General features: G+C 40.2%; 1 protein-coding gene across 9 annotated transcripts in view; it reads left to right on the plus strand.

The window, feature by feature from the left end:
• OSMR (oncostatin M receptor) overlaps positions 1-12,199 on the plus strand; it is a 95,243-nt gene that overhangs the window by 65,302 nt on the left and 17,742 nt on the right. For all 9 annotated transcript variants that reach the window (XM_010367657.2, XM_030926797.1, XM_010367658.2 and 6 more), the window contains one exon: positions 11,712-11,788. In XM_010367657.2, the coding sequence (XP_010365959.1) occupies positions 11,712-11,788 (77 nt within the window). The remainder of the gene's footprint in view (positions 1-11,711; positions 11,789-12,199) is intronic.

Raw genomic sequence — 12,199 nt, forward strand, 5'->3', positions numbered from 1 at the left:
CGTTTTCTGTTTGGTTTTTTTTTTTTTTTTTTTTGAATATTTATTCCAACACAACTAAAATTATGTAAAAAGGGAAGATGGCACAAGAATAGAGTTTCTTTTAGATTATAGTAATAATCCAGCATCTTGAAAACACTTAACTTTGCTTTTGATGATGACAAGAAAATGATATGAATCTACTGAAGGTGAACGTATAGGAATTTTTTATTATTTCTGATCGCGCTTTGCTTAATGCTGGAAAACTCACATGTTTATATGTGTTATAATCATGCTTAAGTATAATAGTGAGCAGATATTGAGTTAAATGATATGATAGTACAAACATTGTTTATAAAATATAGTGCTATTAACTGTATTGTAGCACTTTTTTGTTATAAATAGTAATTTACAAGCCAGCTGAAGATTTTGCATTGAGCTTAGATATTGTCCCTGAGTATTTCAGTAAAGTCTTAAATTTAATATTGGCTTCTCCAATGGCTTTAAATTTAATATTGGCTTCTCCAATAGCTAATTGAAATCTCCTTTAATAAATTTAAAAACATACGGTCACCTTTAACTTAAGCATAAAGTGTTGAGTCAGCAACTAAAATAAAAAACTTAAATGTCAGTTATTAGGCAAAAAAGACTAAATTTTTATAAGATGGAGAGATACATTTTTATGTTATGTTCCAAAACAGTTCTTCTTTCAAAGACATGTTCTGAATCAGATCAAAAGTTACTTGTCCTCTCACAAACCAAAAACTAAAAAAAATAGAAAAAATTTTTTTTAATATTGGAAACACCTTAATTTTGTTAAATTTTGTTAGTTTCATGACAGTTGCTATTTAACACTTTCACACTTAGCAGCCAAATTTTTTTAAACCATTTTAGTATGCAGCAATCATATTTAAGAAATAGAAGTTGGAGGTCCTAGCCAGAGGACTCAGGCAAGAGAAACACATCCCAAAAGGAAAAAAAGTTGAACTCTTTCTCTTTGCTGACGATATGATTCCATATCTAGAAAACCCTACATTAAGAGTGGACACAGGGAGAACGCAGATGCTCGGCTGAAGGGTCAGGAAGCTGCACACCCTGCACAGGGCTACAAAGCACCCACGCTCGTTCTTGACCCCCTGGGAACTCCTGGGGAAGGGGTTGAACAGGCAGCCTGCCCCTGCCGTGGACCTTTGGAATCCAGGCAGCAGGAAACCCCACAACCCTCACAGACAATTGAGCTGGCAGGAAGAGCTTCTTAGAGAGGTAGTAGGAATAGAGGTACATCCTGGGCAGAGCCCAGAGGGTTTGGTGCAGAAATGTCTGCAGTCGAGCATGGCCAGGGACACAAATCCCCCAAGCCTTGCCGTGCTCCTCTAGGAGACTTTGGCCATAGGGTGACCATGAGACCTAGACAGAGGAGAAGGGTCTTACCCATGAGATGGGACCAGTCCAATCTGAGTGGTCCCCTGTCTGCTGGCCTCTCCTGAGGCTCCATCCTGGCCACGCTAGCTGGAGTTTTAGCCTCAGATGCCCAACCAGGGTGCTTCCTCGGGGACCATATCATAGCTGCTTTGCTGGCTGATGGCACTTGACCACTGGAGAGCTCCAGCAGAGCAACCCCGACTGACATGCATCAGCCCACCTGCAGCCTCCCCTGACCACAGCCTCCCCCGCACCACCTTGCCAGCATGCACTTGTCCATGGCCACCCCACCACCACTTTGCCAGTGCACACGTGTGGGTGGACCTTGCCTCTTCTCCTCCAATGGCTCGTGTGTGCACATATCCCACTGCTGCTGCTGGCATAAGTGCAACGTGTGGTCCTGCCTCCCCCTGGTGCTGCCATTTCTGGTGTGAAAGAGTGCATGGACACCAGCAACCCCACCCCCACTCCTGCTGACACTGCCACCAGTGTGAATGTGTGCATGGCCCCACGGCCCCCCCCCCCAACAGCATCACTGGCACAAATGCATGCACAGACACCAGCAACTCTGCCCCCACCTCCGTGCTGCCACTGTGGCTGCTGCAAACCAACACACAGACAACCTTCCCTGCCTTCCCAGTGCCAGCACAACTGTCGGTGTGAATGCATGCATGGATGCTGGCAACTCTACCCACCCCTACACTACCACTGCTGCCTGTGCAGACTCATGCACAAAGACTGGTAGCCTCGTGCCCCCATGACTGCCATCATCAGTGTGAACACTGTCACTGGCACTTCTGTCCCTGCCTGCATCCCACCACCAGGGCAACTGCATGCAGGAACCCTGCAGCCCTACTCTCAGAGGTACCCTACCCCAGCTGATGCACGTACAACCCACTGCACTGCCCTGGCTGCTGGCACATGTGAATGAGCATGGATCCTGCTGCCACTACCCTGATGAAGTGCTTTGGCCTGCACCACTCATCGGAGTTTTGTGGCCAGCAGACTGAGAATACTTCAGTCCCTCCAGTGCAGCAGGTTCCTAGCCTTGAGGGGTGAGAGAACAAAGGTGGGGGCCTGATACCAGTCCTGCAGAGTTAGAGCATGCAGACCAGGAGTGCTAAGCTGAGCCTTGACCCCTTAAAATCTTCCAGATGGGAACCCAGTCAACTGAACCCACCTTGTACCAAAATCAGATGTCCCCCAAGGACATCAGAGAACATAAAACATAAAACAAAAACCCATCCAAAGGACAGCAACTTCAAAGATTAAAGGAACATCAACCCACACAGATGACAAATAAACAATGCAAGAACTCTGGCATCTCAAAAAGCCAGAGTATCTTCTTACCTCCAAAGACCACACTAGCATCCTACAAATGGTTCTTAACCTGTTCAAAATGACAGAACTAGAATTCAGAATATGCATAGAAACAAAGATCATCAACATCCAAGAGAAAGTCAAAACTCGATCCAAGGAATCTAAGGAATACAACAAAATGATACAGGAGATAAAAGACAAAATGGCCCTTTAAAGAAATAATCAAACTGATCTGATAGAGCTGAATCATTCATTTTAAGAATTTCATAATACAAATGCAAGCTGAGGAAAGAGTCTCAGCTCAAAGACCAGTTCTTCAATAAAATTCAGTTCAGACAAAAATAAAGAAAAAACAATAAAGAAAAATTATTATGTAAAAAGAACAAATCAACCACTCATTGGTGTTCTTGAAAGAGAGGGAGAGAAGGCAAGCAACTTGGAAAACATACTTGAGGATATTATTCACAAAAATTTCCCCAGCCTCACTGGGGAGGACAACATTCAAATTCAGGAAATGCAGAGAACCCCTGTGAGATACTAGGCGAGGTGACCATCCCAAAGACACCGTATCTCCAAGACATAGTCATCAGATTCTTCAAGGTTGAAATGAAAGAAAAAATGTTAAAGGCAGCTAGGGAGACAGGGCAGGTCACCCACAAGGGGAACCCCATCAGGCTAACAGTGGACCTTTCATCAGAAATGCTATAAGCCACAAGAGACTGGGGGCCTATATTGAGCATTCTTAAAAGAAATTCCAACCAAGAATTTCATATCTAGCCAAACTAAGCTTCATAAGTGAATGAAAAATAAGATCCTTTTCAGACAAGCAAATGCTAAGGGAATTCACTGCCATCAGAGCTGCCTTAGAAGAGATCCTTAAGGAAGTGCTAAATATGAGAAAGGAAGTTCATTACCAGCCACCACAAAAACAGACTTAAGTAATAGACCATTGACAGTATAAAGCAACCACACAATCGAATCTGCATAATAACCAGCTAACAAGACAATGACAGGATCAAATTCACACATACCAGTATTCAACTTGAATGTACACAGGTTGCATGCCCCAATTAAAAGGCACAGAGTGGCACGTTGGAGAAAGAAGCAAGATCCAACTGTATGCTGTCTACAGGAGATGTATATCACATGCAGTGACACCAATCAGCTAAAAAGTAAAGGGGTGCAGAAAAATGTACCAACCAAACAAAACAGAAAAAAGCAAGGGTTGCTATAACAGTTTCTATCCAAATATATCAATAATGATCAGAAAAGACAAAGAAGGGCATTACATAATGGTAAAGAGTTCAATTCAACAAGAAGACTTAACTATTCTAAATATATATGCACCTAACACAGGAGCACCCAGATTCATAAAGTAAGTTCTTAGAGACCTACAAAGAGACTTAGGTAACCACATAATAATAGTGGGAGACTTCAGCATTTTGCTGACAGTATTACATGCATTATCAAGGCAGAAAACTAACAAAGATATTAAGGACCTCAACTTGACACTTCACCGAATAGGCTTACAGAACTCTGCACCCCAAAACAAATATACATTATTCTCATCTACACATGGCATATACTCTAAAACTGAACACACAATTAGACATAACCTGAAATAATACCAAACACACTCTCAGGCAACAGCAGAATAAAAACAGAAACAAGTACTAAGAAAATCACTCAAAACCACCCGATTACATGGAAATTAAACAACCTGCTCCTGAATGACTTTTGGGTAAACAATGAAATTAAGGCAGAAATTAAGAAATTCTTTGAAACTAATGAGAAGAAAGATAACAATATACCAGGATCTGTGAGACACAGCAAAGCCATATTAAGAGTAAAGTTTCAGCTGGGTGCAGTGGCTCATGCCTGTAATCCCAGCACTTTGGGAGGACAAGACGGGCAGATCACAAGGTCAGGAGTTTGAGACTAGCTTGGCCAGTATGGTGAAACCCCATCTCTACTGAAAACTACAAAAATTAGCCAGACGTGGTGGCACGTGCCTGTAGTCCCAGCTACTTGGGAGGCTGAGGCAGGAGAATTGCTGGAACCCGGGAGGTGGAGGTTGCAGTAAGCCAAGATTGCATCACTGCACTCCAGCCTGGGCAACAAAGATCTCAAATTAACAATCCAGCATCACACCTTGAAGAACTAGAGAAACGAGCAAACCAACACCAAATCTATCAGAAGACAAGAAATAACCAAAATTAGAGCTGAGCTGAAGGAAATTGAGATGCAAAAAAACTATACAAAAGATCAATGATCCAGGAGTTATTAGAAAGGATAGGTTTCATAGATCATGACCCAGACTAATAAAGAATAAAGAGAGAAGATCCAAATAAACACAATCAGAAATATCAAAGAGGACGTTACCACTTGACCCCATAGAAATACAAAAACTCTCAGAGATGACTATGAACACGTTTTTGGACACAAACTAGAAAACATACAGCCTGGAAACATACAGCCTCTCAAGATTGAACCAGGAAGAAATTGAATCCCTGGACAGACCAATAATGAGATCTGAAATTGAATCAGTAACAAAAAGCCTAGGAACCAGAAAAAGCCCAGGACCACATGCATTCATAGCCAAAATCTACCAGAGGTATAAAGAGCTGGTACCATTCCTACAGAAACTGTTCCAAAAAAATCTGAGGAGGGGGGAATCCTCCCTAACTCATTCTATGAGGCCAGCATCATTCTGACACCAAAACCTGGTAAAGACACAACAAAAAGAGAAAACTTCAGGTCAATATCCTTGATGAACACAGATGCAAAAATCCTCAACAAAATACTAGCAATCCAGATCCAGCAGCACATCAAAAAGCTAATCCACCTCAATCAAGTAGGCTTTATCCCTGGGATTCAGGGTTGTGTCAGCATATACAAATCACTAAATGTGATTCATCACATAAACCGAACTAAAAACAAAAGCCACACAATCATCTCAATATATGCAGAAAAAGATTTTGATAAAATTCAGCATCCATTCATGTTAAAAACTCCAACAAACTAGGTGTTGAAGGAACATACCTCAAAATAAGAACCATCTATGACAAATCCACAGCCAACATCATACTAAATGGACAGAAGCTGGAAGCATTCCCCTTGAGAACTGGAGTAAGACAAGGATGCCCACTTTCACCACTCCTATTTAATATAGTACTGGAAGTCTTAGCCAGAGCAATCAGGCAAGAGAAAGAAATAAAAGGCATCCAAATAGAAGAAGAGAAAGTCAGAAGTCAAAATATCTCTGTTTGCAGGTGATATGATTGTATATCTAGAAAACTCCCTAGTCTCTGCATAAAAGCTCCTAGATCTGATTGAAAAAAAAAAAAAGAAAAAGAAAAAACTTCAGCAAAGTTTCAGGATACAAGATCAATGTATAAAAATCAGTAGTATTTCTATACACCAATAAGATTCAAGCTGAGACCCAAGTCAAGAATGCAATCCCACTTTCAATACTCACATACACAATAACACCTAGTAATACATTTAACCAAGGAGGTGAAGGATCTTTACAAGGAGAACTAGAAAACACTGCTGAAAGAAATCATAGATGACACAAAGAAATAGAAAAATATTCCATGCTCACGGATTGGAAGAATCAATATCATTAAAATGACCAGACTCCCCAAAGCAATCTACTGATTCAATGCTATTTCTATGAACTATCAATGTTATTTTTCACAGAAATAGAAAAAACTATTCAAAAAATTGATATGAAAACAAAAAAGAGCCTGTATAGCCAAAGCATTTCTTTTTTTTTTTTTTTTTTTTTGAGACGGAGTTTCGCTCTGCCACCCAGGCTGGAGTGCAGTGGCGCGATCTCAGCTCACTGCAAGCTCCGCCTCCCGGGTTCCCACCATTCTCCTGCCTCAGCCTCCCGAGTAGCTGGGACTACAGGCGCCCGCCACCTCGCCCGGCTAGTTTTTTTTTTTTTGTATTTTTAGTAGAGACAGGGTTTCACCGTGTTAGCCAGGATGGTCTCGATCTCCTGACCTTGTGATCCGCCTGTCTCGGCCTCCCAAAGTGCTGGGATTACAGGCTTGAGCCACCGCGCCCGGCCTAGCCAAAGCATTTCTAAGCAAAAAGGACAAAGCAATAGGCAGCACATTACCCAACTTCAAACTATACTACAAGATTACAGTAACCAAAACATCATGGTACCGGTACAAAAACAGTCACATAGACCAGTCAAGCAGAATAGAGAACCCAGAAACAAAACTACACACCTACAGCCATCTGATCTACAAAGTCAACAAAAATAAGCAACGGGGAAAGGAGTCCTAATTCAATAGAGGATGCTGGGATAGCTGGCTAGCTATATGTAGAAGAATGAAACTAGACCTCTGCCTTTCACCATGTACAAAAAATTAACTTGAGATGAATGCAGATTTAAATGTCACACCTCAAACTATAGGAATCCTAGAAGAAAACCTAGGAAACACTATTCTGGATATTGGCCTTGGGAAATAATTTATGACTAAGTCTTCAAAAGAAATTGCAACAAAAACAAAAATTGACACGTGGAACTTAATTAAACTAAAGAGCTACTGAACCACAAAAGAAACTATCAAGAGAGTAAGCAATAACCTACAGAATGTGAGAAATTATTTGTAAACTATGCATCTAACAATTATCTAATATCTAGAATCTATAAGGAACTTAATTCAACAAGCAAAAAGCAAACAACCCCATTAAAAAGAGGGCATAAGGGCTGGATGCGGTCCCCAGCACTTCAGGAGACTGAGGTGAGTGGATCATGAGGTCAGGAGATCGAGACCATCCTGGCTAACACGGAGAAACCTCGTCTCTACAAAAAATTAGCCGGGCGTGGTGGCAGGCGCCTGTAGTCCCAGCTACTAGGGAGGTTGAGGCAGGAAAATGGCGTGAACCTGGGAGGCGGTGCTTGCAGTGAGCAGAGATCATGCCACTGCACTCCAGCCTGGGTGACAGAGTGAGACTCTATCTAAAAATAAAAAAAGTGGGCAAAAGACATGAACGGAGAGTTCTGAAGACATACGAGCAGTCAAAAAAGACAAACAAAAAATGCTCAACATCACCAATCATCAGAAAAAGGCAAATTAAAATCACAATAAGACAACATCTTACACCAATCAGAAAGGCTATTTTTAAAAATCTTTGCATGTTGTTACTGTTTTTATTCTTTAACAACCCCAGGTAGCTTCTGTAGCAGTCAGCACCACTGCCCTGCTAGACCTTCTCTTTAAGTATTAATAGCCAATGTTCTTACAAGAAAGTTTTTACACAAAGGGAGGTGATACACGAAAAGGGGGAAGCTTAAGCTACTGTATGCATTTGTTTACAGTGTGTCATCTCACAAAACTCATCCCTGTAGCCCCATCAGGGCAGGAGCCTTCTTCACATGTCTTCATAATATTTCTTAAGGGAGGCCACTTTCCACAGTGCTTCAGCTCTCAAATGCAAGTGGAGCCTGACATAATAAAACTGTTTCCATTTCAGCCATGCTGCAGGGAATATATTCTATGTGTATTAATAGGTTGTAACAGTTTTCTAGGGCTTTAATAACACAGTACCACAGACGGAAGAACTTTAACAAGAGAAATGTAGTGTCTCATAATTATGGAGGTTAGAAATCTGACATCAAGTTGTTGGCTGAAGTTGTTTCTCAGAGGCCATTTCTTTGGCTGATAGATGGTCATCTTCTATGTCTGTGCTCACAGGTATTCTCTTGAGCTTCTCTGTGCACCTATTGCCTTTTCTAATGAGGACATCAGTCAAAATGGCTATTATTAAAAAGTCAAAAAGCAACAGATGCTGGGGAAGCTGCAGGGAAAAGGGAACACTTATACACTGTTGGTGGGAATATAAATTAGTTCAACCTTTGTAAAAAGCAGTTTGGAGATTTCTCAAAACAGAGCTACTGTTCCACCCAACAATCCCATTACTGGGTATATATCCAAAAGAAAATAAATCATTCTACCAACATGCATATGTTCATCACAGCACTATTCACCATAGCAAACACATGGCATCTACCTAGGTGCCCATCAATGGTGGATTGGATAAAGAAAATATGGTACATATACACCATGGAATACTACACAGCCATAAAAAATAATGAAATAATGTTCCTCCCAGCAACATGGATGTAGCTGGAGGCCATTATCCTAAGTGAATTAATGCAGGAACAGAAAACTAAATACTGCGTGTTCTCACTTTTCAGTGGGAACTAAATATTGGGTATTCATGAAAATAAAGATAGAAACAATAGACACTGGGGACTACTAGAAGGGGAAGGAAGGGAGAGGACAAGGGTTGAAAAACTAACTGTTGGGTTCTATGCCCACTATTTGGGTGATGGGATCATTCATATTCCAAACCTCAGCATTGCACAATATATCCATGTAACAAACATGCACATGTACTCCCTGACTCTAAAATAAAACTTTAAATTATAAAAAGAGTGTCTAAGAAGTTTTAAAAAAGTATTTCAAGGGAAAATAAAATGTAATAGGGAGGGATATGATTCACTGAAGTTTGATTATTAACTACTGAATAATGAAGTATTGACTATGGTTTCACATGAATGAGTTATATGGAAATGTGCTAAATTACTTTCAAGAACAATAGCATGCACAAAGAAGTCTGGAGGTTAAAGTAGCACTCAGGTGACGGACTTTGAAGTTATGTTTTGATAATCAAACTAATTTAATGAAATCACAATTTCTCAATTTGACAGCACTGGGATATATATTGAAATATAGTAAACCCTATCAATGATAGTAGACTGGTAAACATTTAGTAAATACCGATTTGCACCTTCCAAAAAGGAGGTTTTTTCTCTGATTAAAATCAAATTTGTGATTTGGCAAACTGAGAGTTGGAAGAAAAGTTGGAAGAGTTGGAAGAAAAATAATTCACATAAAGTTAAGGAACCTACTAATAAGTAATTTGGATTTTATATCATTACTCTAAAATGGAATCTGGACTATTAAACCATTAGATTTTAAACCAACAACTTTGTACCACATCTTATATTTAAATTGATTTTTGTTATCACAAGAGTTTTATAGGTTTGTAGCCATTGCTACTAACTCTCTTAATTAGATACTTGAATTTAATTCAATTATTTTTATTAGGGGCTATGCTAGAATATTCAAGCTATCTTTAAGAATTCAAGGGAAGTTTCAACGTAAACATTAAAAATAAAAGTCATAGGAGACATGCTATAGTTGTATTTTTAAATTCAGAAAGCTGAAGCAGCACATTCACAAAATGTGATTGAGTAGAGAGATGAAGATGTTTTTTTAAGTCTGGATTTAAAAATGAGATATGCTGTTAGGGCTCAGTTGCAGAATGACATCAATACCTGTGAGTCCCTTTCTTGTTTGTCTCCATGGATGTGCTATCATTGGGTCATCTATATGTTCAGCAGTTAAAGCCTGGTATTTCTTGTGGCTTGTGAATGTTTTAAATTCTCTTTTGACTACTTTTTGTTGTACTATTCTTGTGAATGTCATACCATGACAAATTGTATCAGTAGAAAATTTGATTCTGTGTGGAATACAGAGTATTACATAAATCCAACAAAACAATTTACAAACTAAAACGTACTCATCTTAATAGGACTTTCATAATATTTTTATCAGTCAATGATTAAAATGTGTTCCTTTTTTAAGATTTTAAAATAAATTGCACTGATTTCATTATTTTTCCATTGCTGAGATTTTTTAAATGAGAATTTTGTTGAACTTGTCATGCAAGCTGAGTCTTCAGTTGACCATCCGTTTTCTAAAGGTGAATAGTGGAATGACCAGACCCTAACTACCTTGAGTTCAAATCTTGCCTTCACTTTTACTTTCACCTGAGTGATTTAAGAAATTAACTTACTTTCGCTGGGTCTTAGTTTCCTTATCTGGAGAATGGGGTAAATAATCATACCTGCCCCATAGAATTGTTATGAGGATGAAATGAGTTAATATATGCAAAACATTTGGAACCCGGCTGGCATCTAGTAGCCCCTCTATAAATATTAGCTATTATTATGTGTAAAAGAGATCCCCTAAATGGTTTTATACATAGGTACCCAGAGTTGGCTTGGATTTAAAGACCTTTCCTCATGATAAGTTGATTAAGCAAATGCGGATTTAGATGCAAAATCAATCAGTCAATCCGTTTACAAAGATTTCTGAGTGAGGGATAGAGACAAGAAAAGATTGGGACATTGAAGCAGATTGTTTTCTGAGTTCCTTTGAAGTCTGGTTTTTATTCAAACAGTTTGTAGAAGTTCACAAAGTGCCAGGACCTGAGGCAGATGCGGGAGTTTCAAAGCCCTTGGCCCCAGGGATCCTGTGGTTTATTGACAGACAAGGAAGCACATTATTCTAAAACAGCATGGTGAGAGCCACGATAGAAGAAATGCTGGGTGCTGCAGGTGCCTCAAGTGTCCACAGCAAGCAGGTGACCCAGCCACAGGCAGGGTGCTGGGAGGAAGAGTGGGATGAGGCCTTCCCAGTGGAGGGAGACCAGCATTCTAGTGAGCGGACCAGCCGTGGGTATCATGAACGTGAGAAAGAACGCATCCTGCCCCTAGCGGGCTTCCCATCAGTGTGTCTCTGTCCATCACAAATGAGGCAAGGAAGGAGCAAAGGTCTGCTGTCTAGAAAGTCAGAAAAGGGGAAATCTACCTAACTCTTCTGGAATTGGTCTAATGGATGAATTATTCCAAAATTCTTTGGTAGTTCTATGGCTTGATGTTTATAAAGGCTTTCAGAGGCAGCTGACCTTTTTATAAAGCCGTGTACTATGTGCACCTAGTGAGGAGTGAGCAGTGTGGCTGTGGACCAGTGGGTAGAAGTCACAGAGAGCAAAAAGGGGAGAGGCAAGCCTCAGGTTAGACAGGTAATTGTCATGTCCTTGACCAACCTAGAAAAAGGTTGAGCATATTGCGTTACATACATATTATGACCCAAGGACTTTTCTTTGGTTAATTTCAGCTCCTTCAGAGGCCCCTGATGTCTGGAGAAGTGTGAACTCAGAGCCAGGAAATCATACTGTGACCTTATTCTGGAAGGTGAGATGTGCAGATTCCAAAAGTGTGATTGTTTCCAAAAGCCCCATTTGTGGAAATAAATGTGTCTTCCTCTGGAGAACTGTTGATTGGTCCAGTGTCCCAAGTGGGAGGGATCTTCGCATTCATCCAATAGAATTTCTTACCTAGTAGAGGAATCCCACTCCACCCCTTTGACAGCTCATGCAACCGACAGCCAGTTCTGATTGGTAGAACCTTCTCTGCAACTTCAACTCAGGCCAGCCCTGACTTTTGCAGGGCCCAGGGCAAAGATGTAAGTAAACAACGACATATGATAGTTAAAAGTTACACATATTTAAACATTCATACTATTTATGTTTAAAAATTGTAATAGAAAGTAAATTTTATCCTTCTATCTTGCCTAATACACCTTCATGACAACCTGGAAGGCCA

This window comes from Rhinopithecus roxellana, chromosome 3 (assembly GCF_007565055.1).
Source record: "Rhinopithecus roxellana isolate Shanxi Qingling chromosome 3, ASM756505v1, whole genome shotgun sequence".
Taxonomy (NCBI): Eukaryota; Metazoa; Chordata; class Mammalia; order Primates; family Cercopithecidae; genus Rhinopithecus; species Rhinopithecus roxellana.